The sequence below is a fragment of the Erpetoichthys calabaricus genome, chromosome 13, assembly GCF_900747795.2.
Source record: "Erpetoichthys calabaricus chromosome 13, fErpCal1.3, whole genome shotgun sequence".
Taxonomy (NCBI): Eukaryota; Metazoa; Chordata; class Cladistia; order Polypteriformes; family Polypteridae; genus Erpetoichthys; species Erpetoichthys calabaricus.
The window spans coordinates 62,733,617-62,755,683 of NC_041406.2; the positions used below are offsets into that span (position 1 = coordinate 62,733,617).

Sequence of the window (22,067 nt, forward strand, 5' to 3'; positions counted from 1 at the left end):
TTTGTGGAGTAAAGATTGTGTTCTGAGTACTTAATTAATTTTTTTGGTTTTATAGATTTTTTGTTGTTGTTTTGGTATTTTTGCTAGTATGTTTGTGTGTGTGTGTTGTCTTCACCCTGTGATTTGCTGGTGCCCTGTGCAGGGGTTTGTCGCTACACGACCTGGTCCTGGATAAGTGGGTTTAGGAAATGGATGAATTGTGGATTTGGACAGCTTTGGATTTCCTTTATAGACAAATCATTTTGCCTTATTTTGCCTGTTATCCATTTTTATTCTCTTTTTCTTTATTCTAAATAAATTCTTCCTTTATAAATATTCTTTGTTGGCCTTGTCCTTTAAGCCAGAGGTTTTATGGTTTCCTTTCCCTTGAGGGGCAGTTTTGTACATTTTGAACATTTCAAATATTTTTTGAACTTTGAAAGCCAAGCCCCATTTTGCACCTACGTATGCCAAAGTGTGCCTGGTGGAGTTTGTGGTCAGGCTGCCTGGGTTGAGACCGATCTCTAGGCAGGCTGTTGAATGTCCTGGTCTGGTTTGGGTGAGTTTTTGGAGTCCTTTTACTCTTTTCACAATGTTTGTGTTATATTCCAGAAAATAAAAAAGATGATTAAACAGAACTTAACTAAAGCCTCTTATGTACTGGCAAATAAAAAATTATTCTGATTCTAATTCAGGTGCTTGACAATCACATTTTTTGTGTATGTTTGCATGTTAGTAATTCGCAAGTAAATGAAATCTGCTTCTATTCACTACTGTCTTCCTTCTATTGCAGACTTCTATGCATCTAGTGTCAAAAACCATGTTGAAAGGATCACCACTGACTTATCTCAGCCAGATCACCACTAGAATACATTAAGATGTCAGTTCTTGGGAAGCAGCATCATGTTGAAACTGAGCTACACTTACTTAAATAAACAGAATCTGTTTAAGTAAGCTGAGAAAACTTATCTAAAATGGCAATAACTTTTCATACTTGTATTGCTCTCGTCTTTTAAATGATCAAATCCCAGCACATTCTTTATTCCATATGAGCTATTATACACTTACATGTAGTTTGACTAATAAAGAGTGAATAATATCAAATTCTTATTGCTGATGAGCCCAGCTCTAACATAGAGTATAAACAAACCTAAGTACACAGCTAAAGTAATTGTGGAATGGCTAACACGTAAAAAGGCAAATATCTTTGAGTTGACTTCTCAGAGCATTGACGAAGCCAATTAAAACAATGATAGAATTACTTGGTGTTCAAGAATGCACAAACATTGCAAAATCTAGGTGTGCTATGTGAATACATACCTAGAAAAGCAGAATTATGGCAGTAATTCAATGAACAGGTGTTTCCACTAAATGCTAACTCAGAGGTGAGCTTGAAGAAAGGATATTTAACTTTTAAATGGACATGACAATTTTAAAAAATTATTGTATTACAAAACATTGCATCATGCATAGGTTTCTTCCTTATGTTTACTGCCAAAATGTAGTCTGTGTCCAATCCATAACCTTACCACTGCTCCATATGGGATCATTTTCAATTAAGCATGCAAGCAATTGCACTTTTTGCACAAACACTGAAACTATGCACATAAAGGAAGAACTGAAGCATTGTATTTTGTTTTGGCTTAAATATAATTGAAATTTTGGTAGATTTATAGACTTTGTGAGCCCTGTGACGGCCAGGGCTATTTCCTGCCTTGTTCCCATTGTCTGCTTATATGGCCTCAGCCTCCTACAACCCTAAATTAGATTAAACAGGTTGCAGAAAGACATGCTAGTTATGCTATGTAGACATTTTATAAGTAATACATACAATGTTACAACTTAACTGGGTGACCGTTTGCACACATCTTTGTGTGTTTCTATGTGAGACCTACGTGACAAAGATAGTATTAGTCTTTCTTTCAAAATACGTGTTCTTCTGTCACACGGTAAAGTAAATGCTATGTGTTGCATAAGGTATTACAGACACATATGCTTTGTTGCGCGGTTTACAATATTGAAGGCAGAAATTAGGTCATTAAGTATGATATGAAAGTTTATTGTAGACATTGTCACACACGCATGTTTCGGAGTCAACCAAAATTCCAATTCCACACCAGGCCAGGGGGGTGGCAGGTTGCACTAAATCGCTCTCTTTTCTTTCGGCAGACCAGACACCGGAAATTCTGCCTGTATCCAAGGACGTCACTTCCTGTCCCTTGTCCCCTGTCACTTCCAGTTCCATCCCGATGACAACACTTCCCTTGAACTGCCTCATAAACCCACCATCCTCCATACTTGATCAGTTCTTCTTTGGACTCAAACCTGTACAGATTGTACTAAAAACTTAAAGCCCTTTTGCACCCAGGGAAAGTGTACGGGTGGCTTCCCCAAACCTTTGCTGTGTGTCCAGCCATTTATTTCACATTGGCGTAGTCGGCAGGACGGCCTCCTTCATGAATTAGGAGACGGACCTAAGAAGAGCCTAGACCAGGGGTGGGCAAACTACGGCCCATGGGCCAAGTCCAGCCCGCTTGTCTTTTTAATCCGGCCCGCCAAAGATTGGTACAAAATTGCCTAAATCAAATCATATCATAATTATGACTGCATTCATTTGACCTTGTCCTGTAATGCCTGGCGATCCACCAGGTGGCACATTAGGTGCAGTAATACATTGATTTGATTTTGCAGAGCCCGGGTTACTCTCTGTTATTACTCTGCTACTGCTCTGAACCCATCTGCAACAATGAATTGGCCAAAGAAAAGAAAAGTCGACAGTGAGTGCCAAGTGTTTAATAAGGAATGGACAACTAAATACTTTTTCACTGAAGTCCGGTCAAAGGCTGTATGTCTTATTTGCCAAGAAAACATTGCGGTTTTAAAGGAATACAACATCAGCCGTCACTTTTCCACCAAGCATGCTAATTATGCTAACAACCAGTCAACGCAAGAACGGACGGCTACCGCTCAGAGGTTGGCAGCTAGTTTGCAGGCTCAGCAAAACTCCTTTATCCGACAAACTGCCATCCAAGGATCAAGCACAAAGGCAAGTTATGTGGTGGCATTCAAATTAGCAAAGACCAGCAAGCCTTTCTCCGAAGGGGAGTTTCTCAAAGAGTGCATGGTAGAGACAGCAGGTATCTTGTGTCCTGAGAGCAAGAACAAATTTGAAAAAATTAGCTTATCACGCAGGACAGTGACTCACCGTGTTGAGCTATTTGACGAAGACTTAGCTAGCAAGTTAAACAAAAAAGTGGTGTCATTTACATTATGTTCCTTGGCACTGGATGAAAGTAATGACATAAAGGACACCGCTCTGCTTTTAATTTTTATCAGAGGGATTAATGACAATTTTGAGATAACGGAGGAGTTTTTGGCCATGGAATCCCTAAAGGGGAAAACGCGGGGAGAGGACTTGTATGACAGCGTGTCGGGGGTCATAAATAGGCACAAGCTACCTTGGAGTACGCTCGCCAATGTTACCACAGATGGATCGCCAAATCTGACTGGAAAAAACGTTGGGTTGCTCAAAAGAATCCAGGAGAGGGTGAAGGAGGACAACCCTGAGCAGGAGGTAATTTTCTTACACTGTCTAATCCACCAGGAAGCATTGTGTAAATCCGTATTGCAGCTTGACTACGTAGTGAAGCCAGTTGTAAAACTCGTTAACTTTATTCGAGCGAGGGGACTTCAGCATCGTCAGTTTATTATGTTTCTTGAAGAAATTGACTCTGATCACCAGGACTTGCTTTACCACTCCAATGTCCGCTGGTTAAGTTTGGGGAAAGTATGTTGATGAGTGTGGGAGCTCAAACAGGAGATTATCTCATTTTTGGAGCTACTTGAGAAAGCTGACGATTTTCCTGAGCTGAGTGACAGAGATTAGCTTTGTGATTTAGCTTTTGCTGTGGACATACTGACACACAAAAATGAGCTGAACGTGAAGCTACAAGGGAAATACCAGTTTGTGCATGAAATGTACACAAACGTCAGAGCCTTCAAAACCAAGCTAGCTTTATTCTCAAAGCAAATGTCAAACAACTCATTTGCTCATTTCCCCACACTGGCTATGCTGAAAGAGGCCCCTCGACTTGTGAAAAAATACAGGAAATCACTGGACGACCTGCATGGAGAATTCTGCCGTCGGTTCTCTGATTTTGGAAAAATTTACAAGTTACTTCAACTGGTCTCATGTCCCTTCACACAGGACCCTGAAACAGTGCCACAGGAGTTGCAGTTAGAACTGATTGATCTCCAGTGTGACACCATCTTAAAGGAGAAGTTCAACTCTCTGAAACTGGATGAGTTTTATGCTTCATTAAGCGCAGCCAAATTTCTAAACATCCAGAAGATGGCACAGAGGATGCTAGTGTTGTTTGACTCTACGTATGTGGGTGAACAGACTTATAGTGTGATGAACACAAACAAAGCACCCCACAGATACCAGTTGAGCGATGAACACCTCAGATCTGTTCTGAGAATTTCCACAACAAAACTACCACCAGACTTCGATGCACTGGCAAAAAAAGGGTGATCAACAACACTGTTCCCACAAAAAGTGAATGTAAATAATAACAATGTAATGCCTTTTTTATGTTTATGTTTGATATGTATGCATCTAGTGCTTGCCCGGCCCGTCTGTCAAATGTTAAAAGTCAATGTGGCCCCTGAGCCAAAAAGTTTGCCCACCCCTGGCCTAGACACACCATCTGAATGTCTGACTTCTAAGGAGGAAAAAAAGAGACGAAAAAGAAACAAAGAGGCTTAGAGAGCAAGACCAGCATTGGGAGTGAGAGTGGACGAGCCAGCCAGCTGAAAAAGAGAGAGATTTAGTGCAACCCGCCGCCCCCTGCCTGGCGTGGAATTGGCATTTTTTGGTCCCTTTGGTTGACTACCAAATGCGCGTGAGTGAAACATGAATAAAGTGGTGATTCCTATTTACAGTGACACTTACTAGGCTTAGATATCTTGAATATTTGACTGTTAATATTTCCTTATTAAAGGGATTTTGTTTTCATCCTTATATTAATACAGTACACAGTTAATTTAACAGAGTGATAAAGAGAGGGATATACATTAAAACTAAATATTCATTTTATATGAATGATTGATTTTAGGTGGTAAAGTATTACAAATGTCTTTGGAGGAATCTATTAACTATTAAAATTAAATAGTTTTTCAAAAACTGAGATGAGGTGAAATATTCAGGAACAGGAAAAATATGTTCAGGAAAGACCAGTCTTTGAGATCTTAGCAAAAAGCAGACATAGGTTTATACAAAATAATGGTGTGGTTTTCAGATCAGACTTTTTTTATAAGCTAGGTGAGGCATTGCTGATTTATGAATCAACATATGTTGTCAGTTCTTTTTATGTTAGGGCTAAACTTAGCTTGAGCAGGTCAACTTTGTTTCAACAGAAGTCTAATAAACTTAATCCATTACTGCATAGGCAAAACTATAATCAAAGTCAAAGTAGACTTCCTGCAGCACATAGGAACTCAAATAACCTTTAAATCCTGTAAAGTCAGTGGACACTGCTTTACACCCTGAAAGGGTAGTAAATCATGGATGTTTTGTTCATATGTTGTATGCAGTGTGGTATGAGCAAAAAAAAAAAAAAAAAAGTAAGTTCAATGAGTACAACATGATTCAACAACATGATGATTCCAGAATTCTTTGGTGAGCTCTGAAGATACAAACTGTGGTGTTAAACCGGTAATTGCTTTATTCATTTATGTCATTTATGCTATGAAAACATACTTGAGCAGTCCCTTTGCAACACACTTAAAATCAATCAATGGATAAAGCAAAATTCCGTAATACTTTATTTACCGTATACCTAACTCAACTATCAGATTCATTATGTAGGTAAGGTATTAACACTAAAGAGATGAGGCTACCAAGGAGCGAATTATCATAAAAGAGCTGAGGCCATCAAATAGTGAATTATCAGTAAAGTGCTGAGGCTCTAGAATAGTAAATCATCACTAAAGAGCTGAGTCTGCCGAGTAGCAAATTATCACTAAATCGTTGGGGCTACCGAGGAATGAATTATCAAAAAACAGCTGCAGAAAACACGGAGTATGTCCTTCCAGCTTCCCTAACATGAATGTAATCCCCACCAACTGACACACTACAAAGAGTAAGATACTATTCTACAGCCAGTAGGACACATATAGTATGACAAAAATTAATCCATTCTCCACACTCAATATAAAATTAATCAGTTTAGTTTCCTAACATAACTTCTTTACCTCTGTGTTCGCATTACCCTAACTACATAGCCCACAACTGGGTATCAGCCACTGTTTTCTTGGCCAAAAATGGAACTGCTGCTTCCTTATTTATTTTGAACTACTCAGACCGTATTAATTCTTTACACTTTAGGGGGCCCAGGAGAGGTACATTGCTTTATCTCAATAATTTATGAAATATCTTTAATACAGTGTATCAGTGTATAGCTGTGTTGTTTGCTTCCTACTGTATTGTCACATCACCAAGTATACAGACTTTTCTTTGTAAATCTGAAATGAAACTTGATCTGAAACTGTTGATGTGAAGTATAGCAAAAACAGCATAAACAAAAGATTCTTTTTCAAATCATTTCGTTATCAGTAAACATTATTCCGAGTGAACATATCAGTAGCATCTGCATGTAGTCAGTAAGACATGTGGTGCTGGCCCAGAAGCATTTTTAAGTGCCTTTTATATTTGGGTAAGCTATACTAATTGTTAGAAAGCTATTTTGCTATTTTTATACAAACTTAAATGCTGCTAAATACCTTTTGACCTAAGCACACACTGGATCGATAGTTTGAGCTGTACTGCAGGGTAATCGGGTCAAAGTTTATTGTGTCTTGCACTTCTGCTTTGTACTTAATATCTTCCACCTGCATAAATAATGAAAATATGCAGCACATTTCATGTATGCCATTTATGTATTTTTTCACCCAGGTTGCTGTAGTGACTGTGCTACAAATAACTAATAAAATCAAATAGCTTTCCCATATTAGTATACACATGCCATTTTTGATACACTCAAATCTGACCCATTTCACTTAATGTTGAATCAAATAAAGTGCAGCATTACGTCAATATTGTGAATGTGAGATTTTTTTTTTGCACAAAATTAAGCTTTCTTTTTCTGTTCATGTGTGAACATGCACATATGTCACTAACAAGATTTGGAATTATGTCTAATCATACCTCAAACAGGTGAAAAAGAGCTTTCTGATGATATTAGATTACAGTATGAGAAAGGTTAAAAAATCTTAGGAAATGCAATCAAATGAATGTTTTTATTGAACTTACTACTGTAAGTACTGCTTTATTTATATGGTGAGCTTTGGGACATTAGTGTCTTTCTTGTACCGTTGTAATCACAATGTGGGCTCTTCAATCTGTGTAGCAGACCTCCTAGAATTAACTTTTGTCATATGCAAGAAATAAACACAGGCAAAGTACAGACTACCAGAAATAAAAATAAAGCCTATAATTCCAGATTTGCATTCAAATATTTTCTTGACTAGCCATTTATTCAGTTTTCCAACCCACTTAATCCAGCTCTGTGGTGATCCTTTCCCCCTTCACTACATACCTTGTTTATAGGACGCCAGAACCATGTTTTCATCCTGGACTTCAAATACTGTGTCGACGTCAACTTTTCTGCTCTGCAGAAGAGCTTGAATCTTTCCATAGTCGTTACGCTTCAGTGCTTTCAGAAAAGTATCTTTTAGAGCTTTTGCAGCTGCTGACCTCGTAGTTATCTCTTCCATTCTTAATCTGTGATCACTGGCTGCATGATGAAGTAATTTGTAATTGTAAATGTGGAATTTGCACACCCACTGCTGTAGTGTTCCAGAAAGTTTCACTGGCCTGGGATGAGAATGTAATATAATCGGTGCAATAGCCTGGGCTGCTGTACTATTAATAGAAAGACATAAAAAATGACTTGTAGTTCTATTAAGTGCAGGACACACATCTATGGATATAATTATTTAACAGATTAAAGTAGAGCTACAGCAGATTGAACCTTCCTATTGAAACCATATAAAATGAGTTTAATGTACATGTTTTTATATATGAACTAACACTTCAAGAAATGCAGTTTTATCAAAAAGGTGTAGGGGATTTCTGTGATGTTTCCAATTGGTAAGTTTACAAAACACAAGACATTTACAAGTAATATTCTGGAGGAAAAGCAAACCACATCAACAGTTTGAACTTGTGTAAACCATCTGCATACCAATTTACATTTCCTAAATTTTATATTTATATATACAGTAGACCCCCGCAAAGTTGCGGTTCATGGTTCAAGAACTCAGTCGTTTGCGGATTTTTCCTTAGAACCTAACTGTTAATTGTTATCAGAAAGCGCAAATATCCTCCGCAATTTTTTATGGCTTTTCTCGTGGCAATACTGTACTGTAGAGAGAACAGGAAGCAACCGCTGAGGGAAACGCGGTTTGGGATGGTGAAAGTAGCCAATCCGAGAGCGTTATTCATTTCTCCTTACTGCTGATTGATTGCTGCCCTGTGACGTGACTCCAGCTGAGTGTCCTCATGTTTTCCATTTTGCTATTGTATTCATTTTGTTATTCTTAAACGCACAAGATGTTGCCAAATCGCCCTGCACCTTCTAAGGCTTCTGGCACTGAGCCTAAGTGCCAGAAGAAGCTTAAAACACTCCAGGAGAAGGTTGAACTACTGGATTTGCTCTGGGAACTAAAAAGCTATGCTGCAGTAGCGCACCACTATGGCATTAATGAAAGCACCGCACGCTACATAAAGAAGAACAAAGCAGCGATCTGGAGTACCGTATCTGTAAGTTTCTGTGATTGTGCCAAAAAGGTAACGACCGTAAGGAATAAAAATATCATCAGGATGGAATCTGCCTTGGCATTGTGGATCACCGACTGCAGGAAGAAGAACATCCCCTTGGACGGTAAAATTGTACCAGCAGTTCGCTACAGGAGACAATGTAGCAACTTCCCATCACAATGTTCCTGAAACCAATAAAGAAAAGCCAGCACGAAACCCCATCAGAAGAAGACCCATCCAAAGATACAACTCCTCCTGAAGCGCCTGAAGAAGAGGCGCCACCCGAGGAGTTTTAAATCCTCTGCATCGTACTGCACAGCTACTTCATCATCATCATCATCAATATCATTCAACATTGGTGAGTACCCATACATTTTACTGTATTTTAATTAAATTAAATTATTATGTATTTACTCTACTTATAACAAAGAAAACTACAGCGCATAGCAAAGAAAACTCGCTTGCATGAATTACAGTACGTATAGCGGTAACATCGGTATTTTACATTCTAGCACCATGGGAGACATAACAGTACAGTACTGCACAGTAGACAGGTTTACCTTTACATTCTGTTTTTAGGTAATGTATTAAGGTAATTTTTTAGGTAATGTATTAATGTATTAAGCTGAGTTTGCAACAAAATTAAAGTGCTTTGGGGGCATACTGTATTTAGGGTTTAAACTATAAAAATAGGCATTGTGGTGTGTGGCCGGCTAAATATTCCGGCCCTCACCCCCAGGCCGCCAGGTGGAGCTCTCCCAACAGCATGGACGTTCCCCAAATTCCAGCAGGGCCTCATGGACTTTGTAGTTTATATGCACAGCCCTGCTGGATACCCTGGGGACCACCAGGAGTCACTGTGGGGAGGCTGCCGGACTCTTACTTGCCCTATAACCCGGAGGTGTGTCATGATCACATGACAAGAGGAAACGACGTGCTTCCGGGTTGAAGAAAGGAGCTTTTTATCCGACCCGGAAGTGTTCATGATCACATGGACAGAAGGGAGAAACACTTCCGGGTCATGGACTATATAAAGGACTCTGGGAAACCAGTACACTGAGCTGAGCTGGGAGGAAGGGTGGCGAAGTGTCTGGGAGTGTGGAGGATTGATTACTGTAGTGTTTATTGATTTATGAGTATTGTGGAGTGGAGGGTGCTTTGTGCACTGTATTGTTCAAATAAAAGTAATATTTGGACTTTTACCTGGTGTCTGGAGTCGAGGGTTCAAGAGGACGATAAGGGCCTCAATCTGCGACAGCATTTAAAAGGCATTTTTTAACCACATCCAAAAGTCGTGGTTTTTCACAATTCGCGTGTGCTTTAGGAATATAACCCCCGCGAATTTTGGGGGTGTACTGTATATGTCCATCCATCCATCCATTTTGCAACCTGCTGAATCCGAACACAGGGTCATGGGGGTCTGCTGGAGCAAATCCCAGCCAACACAGGGCACAAGGCAGGAACCAATCCCGGGCAGGGTGCCAACCCACCGCAGGACATAATATATATATATATATATATATATATATATATATATATATATATATATATATATATATATTGTGACAGATTGAGGCACTGTCGTCCTCTTGAACCCTCTGACTTGACTCCAGACACCAGGTAAAAGTCCAATAATTATATTTATTCGGACAATACAGTGCACAAAGCACCTACACTCCACAATTCTCATATAATTAATAAACAATACTCCAATCAATAAACAATAACCAATCCTCCACTCCTAGATGCTTAGCCACCCTGCCTCCCAACTCAGCTCACTGTCTGGGATTTCCTATGGTCCTTTAATAGTCCATGACCCGGAAGTGTTTGCCCCTCAGTCCATGTGACTTTCTATCACTTCCGGGTCAGGCAAAAACTTCTCTTTTTCTTCAGCCCGGAAGTATATAATTTCTTCCATTTCTGTGAGTTGGAAATACTTCTGGGCCATATGGAAAATATAAATCTCTGGGCCTCCCTGCAGCGACTCCTGGCGGCCTCGACGTTATCCAGCAGGGCTGTGTATTAAAACTCCATAGTCCATGATGCCCTGCTGGAATTCGGGGCATCTCCATGTTGCAAGGAGGACTCCATCTAGCGGCCTGGGGGTATTGGCCGGGATGAATGGCCGGCCATATCTCACAATATATATACACATATATATATATATACAGCATTCCAAGCAGTTGTTGCTCAGCAGTATACATAGGACAAACTTCAAAAAGAATCGCAACACGTATACAGGAGCATCGCAACGCCATCAGAAGAAAGGACTCACTTTCATTGATCTATACGCATACTAAATCAACAGGACATACATTTAACTGGGACAATGTACAAGTAAAATTTAAGGCCAGAGAGTGGCCGAATCCTGGTTATCAAATGAGAACGCCATCAACAGACGGACATAAATCCAGCATATGCAAACTTAAGAAGAACATATTCATAATAATCAAGACTTTACAGCCAATACCCCCCCCCCCCCCCGATCACACTGACTTAGCCTCCCCCCCCCCCCCCACGTAATTTTTTGCTATATATTGCCTTTGATTCTTGTAAGTCTAAACATTATCCTCTGATGAAGACCCCTGGTAGGGGTTGAAAGCTCAGGAATAAAAACTACTTTATGATACGTGATTCATTTTTCTCCCTTTGTGGATCTCCAGCTGCAAATATGCAAACCGTATCACAGACCTTCTATAAACAAGTGGAGGCAGAAAGTTGGTCAATGAAGACTTAAGTCCAAAATAAAAATGCAGTACATTGGAAAAGGTGGCCGATATATAGCTAACTGACAGGAAGAGGCAGGTTTGGAAGTGGAAAGGATGTTACAAGGAGATAGATTCTGAGGGACCGGAGGTGGAAATTACGTTTGTTGGAGGCAGGTTCTGAGGGACCGGAGGCAGAAGTGACATTTCTATGAGGCGGGCTCTTCTGATGGTCTGCAGAGAGAAAGAGGAGAAAGAGTTAGAGTTGCCAACCCCTGTTTGGAAAGTAATGTATTTATTTGAGCCTCTAAACTGTCTCCCATGTGCACGTGTGTGACAATATATATATATGTGTATGTTGTGATAAGACCAGACATTATAAAGGTTTGGGGCAGCCACCTGTATAATATGCCCTGGCTGCAAAAGGTTTAGATTTAGAACAGAGTAGTTCACAAGACTGAGTCCAAAACAGAACTGATTAACTGGAAGCAAGATGGCAGCTTTAAATGGTCGTAGAGGAAGTGACGTCATCATGGGGGCCAGGATCTGAAGTGACTTCATTGGGACCGGAAGTGATGTCATCAAGGGCACTGCAAAACAGAGGTGACTTCATCAGGACTGGAAGTGACATCATCGAGGGCCCCGGGAACCTGGGAATGGTCTGCAAGGAACTGAGAAAGACAGTCAGCACACCTCGCCACCCACTGTTCTGTTGTGGTATTACCATTACTCAGGCCCTTTAGCTGCCTCCTACTCGCACGTGTGTGACACTGTATATACTGTATATATATTTACACACATATACACAATGTATATTAGGGCTGGTAATTGATACAAAAATGAATTAATCACATCATTATATATAATTAATCACAATTAATTGCATCTAACATTAAAACATCCATCCATCCATCCATTATCCAACCTGCTATATCCTAACTACAGGGTCACAGGGGTCTGCTAGAGCCAATCTCAGCCAACACAGGGCCTAATGCAGGAAACAAACCCCGGGCAGGGCACCAACCCTCCGCAGGGCACACTGTGGGTGGAAACCAGAGCACCTGGAGGAAACCCACGCAGACACGGGGAGAACATGCAAACTCCACGCAGGGAGGACCCAGGAAGCAAGGCAGCAGCGCTACCACTGCGCCACTGTGCCGCCCAACATTAAAACATGTAATCATAAAATAAGTACTTAAATCACAAAATAAATGCACATTGAATCACAAAAATAATGTGGAATCAGCACAAAGGAATTGAAAAAAACTTGAATGTCATAACTTAAACTTAAACAATGACCTTAAACCTGAACTTTTAACAAAATACTATTCAAGCAAGTACAATGTGAATTTGAATGACTTCCTTAAAGATAAGTTGAAAAGAAGGTAATAAGAAAATGAGGCCAATGTATTATAAGCACATACAAAAATAACAAAAAAAATATGTAAAACACAGACGTGTCAAAGTAAAACTAAATGATTAAAAGTATCAGCATCCCTTAAATCTGCATACATAAAAATTGTGTTAAAACTCCATAAATACAATTCTCAATTGTTCATCATCATCAAAGACTAGATAATTATACTTTACATAAGTGTTTTTCAACTGGTGCACTGTGGAAATAACAGTGTAGTGCCTCTGGGTCCTGCCCTGAGAGAAACACACTCCTCAGGTGGTTGAGACGTGTCTAAGAAAGACGATACTACCTGGAGAAGGTGACATACAAACAGCTCCGTGATCTCCATTTTGCAGACACAGCACTTAGAGTGCACTGTAGCAGCCATGAGATGTGTCGGGGGTGCAGCTGCCGGGGTGCATGTTCGTAGCGACTCTCAAAGAGCCAAAGGACAGTGGACATACAAGTGCTCACTGATTTTTTTTTGCATCAGCTCCAGGAGTCAAAACCGTTCGGACAGTTTAGTACGTGTATGACATTTAATGTTTTTGTAGTTGGACAATTTGTGTACAACTTTGCTTCCTGCATGCAAAAAGTTCTCCATAACAACTATTATACCTAAAAACTGACACTGTGCATTATTTGGATGGCTATGTTGCATTCTTTGCATAAATTAGCAGATACTGCAAACTAGAATAACGGGTAGGGATAATCATTATATTTCATTTTGTCATTATATTTGGGCAGTCAGCACTGCAAGCTACCTGACAGACTGGCGAGTTAAATACAGAGGTACTAGAGAATTATTTTGGTTTTAGTGCCATTCAAAGATAACTTACAGTATTTTGTACGTATATGGTATAACATTGATATGATCTTCTTACAGAAATGTGAAATGAAAAAAAAAAGTGCACAAATTTTATCTTTGCGTCTTTTCGCTAGCATTGCGATAAGATTGCCATGACCCCCTGCCTCTCCTCTTTCCTCCCACTCACCTGCACTGTGTGGGTATGTATAAATCAAGAAAATGAACACCAGTGTGAGGCGATTGCTTTGTTACCTGCCCTGGATGCAACAATATTTTTTAACGCATTAAACTGGCCACATTAATCGCAAAGATTAACACATTAATGCAATATATATTGTAAGAGACGACTGGCAGCTCAACCCAGTCGGGACGACCCTGATATGGAAGGATGGGGGAAGGCAGCTTTTTTAGATCACTGCCTCCCTCTAGACACTAGATGGCAGCTCCCCTGGACCGCAGTGGTGGCCCAGATTCCCGCAGGGCACTATGGGACATGGAGTTTGGCAACACAGCCCTGCTGGGTACCATGGGTGCCACCAGGGGACACTGTGGGAAGATGGTGGGAGACAAAGTTCTCACCTAGCTTGGAAGTACTAATGGATCACGTGTACAGAAACCCTGAAGTACTTTCGGGCTGATCAAAAACTTGAATTTTCTATCTGACCTGGAAGTGTTGGCCAGGTCACATGGACAGAAGAACAGATGCACTTCCAGGTCAAGGATTATAAAAAGGACTGCTGAAAACCCAGCAAGTGAGCCAGAGTTGGGTGGAGGTGGACAAAGCTTGCTGGGAGGTGTGGAGGAGATAGAGCGAGAGAGAATTGTGATTATTATTGTATTGACATCTGTTATTGTGGCTGTGGTGCTTGGAGGGCACTGTAAGAAGGAAGAAAAAACAATTTAACAACTTCTTTCTTTTACCCTGTGTCCTGTGTGTCTGTCTGTTGGGTTAAAGGGGCAACAGTGCCACTTAGTATCCACAATATATATATATAGGGCCAGACCCAGCCGGGATGCCTGGAAGGACCGGGAGGTGGTCTGTTCGTCCCCCGAGCCACGAGGGAGCAACCGCCCTGGATGATGAGGGGACCACAGGGACGGAGCAAGGAGGCTCAAACCCACTGCGACCTGTGGTCACCGCCATGGGGCACCCCGAGCATTGTGGAGCCCGGGAGATCGACACTTCCACCACACCTGGGAAGGTGGAAAAAGGACCTTCCAGGGACGCCCAGAGTGCTTCCGGGTGCTAGTGCGGCACTTCTGCCACACCAGGAAGTGCCGCCAGAAGGTCATCAGCAATCTGCTGCAAGCAGTGTGACCTAGTGCGTAACTTACTGAACTGACCTGTGGTGAATTGCTGGTGCAGGGAACTCGGAGGCTGCTAGTTATAGACTGGTGTCATAAAGAAGGGCTGCCCCGACTCTAAAAGTGATTTTAAGGCTTGAAGAGGTTCAGGCCAGTGGTTCCACTTACTCTGGAGATGGCTGGACAGTTTAAGAGAAAGCCTTACTGGCAGGAGGAAGAAGTCACAATATAATAAGAGACAGATTCTTTTTGACCCTGTGTACAGCTACATAATTAATCAAAATATATCTGTACATTAATCTATTCATTATTAAAATCACTATTTCCAGTACAGGGTCATGAGGTACCGTAGCCTATTCTCGCTGCAATGGGGAGGAACCAACTCTGGATATGATGCCAGCTACCTAATAATCTAACTGAAATTTGAAATGTATAAGGAAAACTGTAATATTTGGAACAAAACCTCATACAAGACCATGAGGAAACCACACAGACAATTCCTGGACAGTCCTAACAACTGTGCCACCCTTCTGTTTAACAAATTTTATGTATAGTTTTTTTTTTCCTTTACTCTTTATTAATAGGTCGTTTATTTATATTATTTATATATGTATATACTATACAACAAAAAGACACCTCTGTCTTGGAAAGAGACCTCATGTTTTCAGACCTTATGCACTGTGCACTGTTCGTTCAGTTTAATCAGATGTTTTTCATTGAAAGCTTTGTTGCTTGCACATAGTTTGAATCGGATAACATTTGTTTTAGATTACCAAACGCTGTTGTACTGTTAATATTTGTTCCATGGAAGACCAGAGGAGGCCAAAGGTAAAGTCCATATGAGTCCCAAAGTCCAAAGCATGTACAGTGATTTGAGGATTAAAAGAAGCTTATTTGTTTGTATAACTTGCAATTATCTTAATGCTTTATAGAGAAATATTTATTTTATTCACTCTTAAAATTACACAGTAGTTGTGTTTTGCATGAGGTTCACATTTTTTGCAGAATACCACATGGAAATAGTTAATTTCCTTAAACCTGCATATCACAGTCACACCCTCCTTCCCATAGTGGAATAAGAGACCATATGGATCCAGAACACTACAGGAAATATTGAACTTAGCCTTAATATTAATGCCAGGTACACTTCTTATAACAAACAACTATTGAAGGCTTTAGAAAACTGCACATTAACAACAGGAAAAATGGCTTTGGTCCACTTTAGACAGGAAAAGGTGAAGATCAGTATGGCAAAATTTAGGAGTTCTTAAAAATTGTCCCTTCAAACAACGCTTGATTCATGTGAAACTATAACTAATGAACTTTGAAATGCCGCTCTCTCCCATACACAGTAACATTTATAAATACTGGTGTAATGTGCACAAAACTAAAGAGATGCAATGTACATTCTAAGAGAAAAAATACAAAAAAGGCTAGATTTATAAAAATAAAAGATAGTGTCCATTAGTAAGGAAAAACAAGAAGGATATAGTTTCATAAATAGAAAAGACAGAATTCAAACTACTTTACTTTTGCTGTTCCTTCAGACCTTGAGTTCACTCGATCCTTTGTATCTTAAGGTTTGCATGGGTATTACTAACACATCTTGCTTTACTTTTGCTTTACGTATAATTCTGAATACACATAACTGCAATGGCTTTAGGTGTTTCTTTTGTCAGGCTGAGTGGTTGCATGGGTAACAAAATATCAGGGGATTACTTTAAAGCAGCATTACTTCTGGTGGCAGCAACAGCCTTTTCTCTTTTTCTTTACAGTATTTTGTGCAAACTCACTAAGGGAAGGAGTGTATAACAGATTATCAGGTTAAATAACAAGAGATCATTGTAAGATTCTGGCCCAACCCTTTCCACAGCCGTAGCAGGTGCACAATTATGCAAACTACAACACAACTGGCTTTCTTGACCTTTTGATAGAGCTCCATTTACTTACACAGTTCAGAATATTCAAACAAAAAACAGATTCTCCGAAGTGTTTAAAAGTTGCACAAGCATCATTTTCTGCATTCACCCTAAACCTCAGAGACTTTGGTCCTTAACAAACAGATTGGAAAACTGGCTCATGTGCTTTTCTGGCTATATACCATTTGCGTACAGCTTTTGTGTGAATATGGAGGTCTTTGGACCCTAGAAAATGACAGCAGTTCAGGCTTCTCAAGCTGGACACCAATTCTCATACACTTAGCACCAACATGCAGTTAATGCAAATGTAAGGAAAAAACTTACTGTATGAATGTGCAAAGTGCTTCAAACTATGACTGCCTGTTTAACTAGGTCATCATTTTATTTGTATCAGTACATTAAGCTATTGACGAGATCATATGACATTTAAACTTTTTAATTTGTTTTCTGATAATAACTTACATGTAAGAAGTCTTATTATAGGAAACAGATATTTACTTAAGACATATGATCCATTTAATTATTTTGGCACCTTTACAACAACAACAACATTTATTTATATAGCACATTTTCATACAAAAAGTAGCTCAAAGTGCTTTACATAATGAAGAAAAGAAAAATAAAAGACAAAATAAGAAATCAAAATAAGACAACATTAGTTAACATAGAAAAGGAGTAAGGTCCGATGGCCAGGGTGGACAGAAAAAACAAACAAAAAAAAAACTTAGGGGTTCCAGGCCACGAGACCTTTAGATAATGTTAAGCCATGAGGGTGTTCATACCAGGTATCTATTCTATGATTGGTGTGATTAAAATGCTTCCTTGTCTATGTTAAGTAAATGAAGCTAACTGATAAATGAAGCTATTCTTTTTAGATTATTTAGTCTTGCCATAGAGAACTCAGTTGTTCACATGGCGGAGCTCCACCAGCCTGGTATAATATCCATCCATCCATTATCCAACCCGCCCTGGTATAATAAAGGACACCCATTTTTGGATTAAATTATAATGATGACTCACAACTATTCTTTATTTTAAAATCTTTTTCTTAAAAGTAACATGTTTTAATAAAAGCTACGAATGAAATTCCCCCTCTGTGTGTAGTTGGCTTATAAGTTGAGTTGTTACTTAGTATACACAGCTGGCACTTCGCAGTAAGGAGATCTAGTGTTTGCATCCTGGGTTCTCTCTGTGTGGTATCGCTTTGAGTACTGAGAAAAGTGCTATATAAAAGTAAAGAATTATTATTATTATTATTAAATGATCTATGGAGGGTTTCTAGATGGTGGAAAGTACCTGTCATAATGCTATTAAGCATTTATGAAATGTTCTTTACAGTACCCATAATAGTGTTTCTCTTTGTTAGGCCAATCCTTCATAATCAATGTTATAGCCTTTCCTATAACTAATCAGCTTTGTCCCATTCTTCCACCCTTACACACAACTTGCTGTCACTATGTTTCAGGATGACTTTGTGGTCTCACTGGCACAACTGTCAAACACCTCCTGGAGCTAGATGAAGGAGCAGTGCAAGCATCCTGAGATCACCATGGCCTGACATTATCCAATCATCTTATTTGGAGGGTAAGGCCAATACATTATTGCTTAGTGCCTTTTGTGATTTAATGTACATGCAAATTTCAATGATTTACAAACGTGACCATATCTTCCATACAGACATTAATGCACATTGAACTGTTTCAGAGCACAAGTATGTATCACATATTCACTTTTAGGTTTTAGTAATATTCCCACATGTTTATCAAACTCATTTTATGTTCAAACTTTAAAAAGATGTTGAGATACCTATGAAACAATGTAGATATACCAACTGTTGGCAGTTTTGTTTAGTAGAGTGGTGACTCTGAGGCTAAGAATCTGCATTGTTTTCAAGAAGGTTGCTGCTTCGAATCCCATTACTGCCAAAACATATCCTACTCCACTGGGCCCATGAGCAAGGCCCTTAACCTGCCATTGCTCCAGGGGTGCTGTACAATGGCTGACCCCAAGGAGTATGTGAAAAATAAAAAAATCCTAATATAAGAAGTTGTATAAGATGAATAAATAAAAAAAATGTAATATGGTGTCAGATATTTTAGGCTCTAAGATATGCAAAGATTTGCCTTGCCTCATGCACCAAATTGTTCCACTATATATTTTTGGAACCTTTGTGACAAAGTTGAGTATTAACTAGTAGGAACTGAATACTATTTGCAAGTTAATGAAGTGTTTTTTGCATTTAATCTGGGCTTTGTAGTTGCTATTATTCCATTGTTTGACAGTATAATACAAACTACACACTGCCTTATCTACCCTTACAACTTGTTTCATAATTGTTGAAATAGTCAGTTGAACCAATCTTAAGCACAAACTTATCATTACAGCCTTTTTTTCAGATGATCTAATACAACGCTCTGTTTACAGAGATTTGTAAAATCAAACAAACACTACTGAAACCAAAAAGCTGTCATTGTTGCAACTCTGCTTGTTCAAATATGTAATTTTTATAGATATGATCACTGACTTTGATAATGTTCTCACTTGTTTTTGGTGTAGTCTATGGTCATACCTTCTGCCTTTCACCCCTCTGTAGGGGCAAGTGTGATGGTGTGGGTTAGCTTCATGCTACTGGGTCCTTCCTGGAGCATCTCAAACCCATTATCGCCAATAATGTACCCAAGGGATGAGCCTAGCAAATGAGGACACACATGCAGCAGCAAGGGGTAGGTGTGAAAGTGATTCAGTGTTTTTATTAAAACAATCTAAAACAGTGCATAGCAATCACCCGTTATAAATAATCCATTAAAATGATTGTGGAGGTTAAAATCAAATAATTCATTAAAACAAGGTTAAAACACTGTGCAGGAAGCTGTCCTTAAAACTCAGTCCCCAGTGCAACCCCATAAAATGGAAGTCTCCTAAGCGTAACCCCAAATGGGGCTTGTAGCCAAGGAGGTGCCTAATCGACAGGTCATTCAATCTTCTGTGCTGCCACTAGGCTTGGGCCCTTGCAGCTGTCTGTGGCCCCAGCAAGGCATCACACCGAGCCACTGACTCCCGCTGCCAGGCTTGTGACCCTGCAGTCCATGGTTCCAGCCGCAGGATGCCTCACAGAGCTTTCCAATACTCCTGCAGCTCCCACTGCCGTTCTCCCTGCCTTAAACAGAGTCGCTGCCACCGAGCAGTGCATCAGTCACTTCAGCTCACTCAGCTAGAGTAACCGTCTCCAGCTCCTGAGCATCGGCTGGACGCTCCGCCTCAGGACTTCTTCTGTCTGTCTGCTTTCACTCTCACACATGTACAAGTTTTCTCTGCCTCCTGCCTTATCTCTCCTTCATTTAACCTCCTTTTTTTTGTCTTTCTTCCGATCTGGTGTGTGGGTGGTGTTGTGGTGGGTGGCTGTTGTTGGTGGTGCTTTTTTTTTTTAATGTTCTTTCACTCTACTCCTACTCCTTCTGTCCTGTGCAGGCTCCTTTTCCTTATGCAGACTAATTGGGTGCAGGCACGAGGAGCCGCTCCCTCCATAGTATCATTGAGGTGCCCGACTGATCCACCCACCTCTGCATGTGTATGTGGCGTGGCCAGCCAGTTCCCCAATTAACTGCGGTGCGAATTGCACTCACGCACACCTGTACCCGACTGGAGCCTGCATCTTCATGATTATTTATTTAAAATTGTCCACTAGCCGTGGACCCCTATACCAGAGCAAGGTATTGAATGTTTGCCAACTCTGCAGGATGTGGATAAAAAATGGAAAAATGAATCCTTCATTGTTACACAAGTACAGGAAATCTGAGAGTGGCATATTTCTCGAGTCAATACAAGGAAAATGAAACATTTGCCTCATTTGCTTGAATGTGCCATTTTGTGCTTTCTGTTTAAACACAGTAGAAATGAGACTTCAACCAGTCATCAAACTGTATATACAACCCCAATTCCAATGAAGTTGGGATGTTGTGTAAAACATAAATAAAAACAGAATACAATGATTTGCAAATCCTTTTCAACCTATATTCAATTGAATACACTACGAAGATATCGAATGTTCAAACTGATAAACTTTATTGTTGTTTTGCAAATCTTCACTCATTTTGAATTTGATGCCTGCAACACATTACAAAAAAGCTGGGACAGGGGCAGCAAAAGACTAGGAAAGTTGAGGAATGTTCAAAAAACATCTGTTTTGAACATTCCACATGTGAACAAGTGTTTGTCATGATTGGGTATAAAAGGAGCATCCCCAAAAGGCTCAGTCGTTCACAAGCAAGGATGGGGCGAGGTTCACCACTTTGTGAACAACTGCGTGGGCAAATAGTCCAGCAGTTTAAGAACAACGTTTCTCAACGTACAATTGCAAGGAATCTAGGGATTTCATCATCTACTGTCCATAATATCATCAAAAGATTCAGAGAATCTGGAGAAATCTCTGCACGTAAGCGGCAAGGCCGAATACCAACACTGGATGCCCGTGACCTTCGATCCCTCAGACGGCACTGCATTAAAAACCGACATCATTCTGTAAAGATTATTACCATGTGGGCTCAGGAATACTTCAGAAAACCATTGTCAGTTAACACAGTTCGTCACTACATCTACAAGTGCAAGTTAAAACTCTACCATGCAAAACGAAAGCCATATATCAACAAACCCAGAAACGCCGCCGGCTTCTTTGGGCCCGAGCTCATCTGAGATGGACTGACGCAAAGTGGAAAAGTGTGCTGTGGTCTGACGAGTCCACATTTCACATTGTTTTTGGAAATCATGGACGTTGTGTCCTCTGGGCCAAAGAGGAAAAGGACCATCCAGATTGTTATCAGCGCAAAGTTCAAAAGCCAGCATCTGTGATGGTATGGGGGTGTGTTAGTGCCCATGGCATGGGTAACTTGTACATCTGTGAAGGCACCATTAATGCTGAAAGGTACATACAGGTTTTGGAGCAACATATGCTGCCATCCAAGCGACGTCTTTTCAGGGACGTCCCTGTTTATTTCAGCAGGACAATGCAAAGCCACATTCTACATATGTTACAACAGCGTGGCTTCGTAGTAAAAGAGTGCGGGTACGACACTGGCCTGCCTGCAGTCCAGACCTGTCTTCCATTGAAAATGTGTGGCGCATTATGAAGCGCAAAATA

The 22,067-nt window shown here is 40.1% G+C and overlaps 1 protein-coding gene across 1 annotated transcript in view; it reads right to left on the reverse strand.

Annotated features, from left to right (window-relative positions):
• asb4 (ankyrin repeat and SOCS box containing 4) overlaps window positions 1-22,067 on the reverse strand; it is a 191,631-nt gene that overhangs the window by 27,728 nt on the left and 141,836 nt on the right. Inside the window, exon 2 of the mRNA XM_028817063.2 lies at window positions 7,578-7,855. Coding sequence (XP_028672896.1) covers window positions 7,578-7,755 — 178 coding nt within the window. The 5' untranslated portion in view covers window positions 7,756-7,855. The remainder of the gene's footprint in view (window positions 1-7,577; window positions 7,856-22,067) is intronic.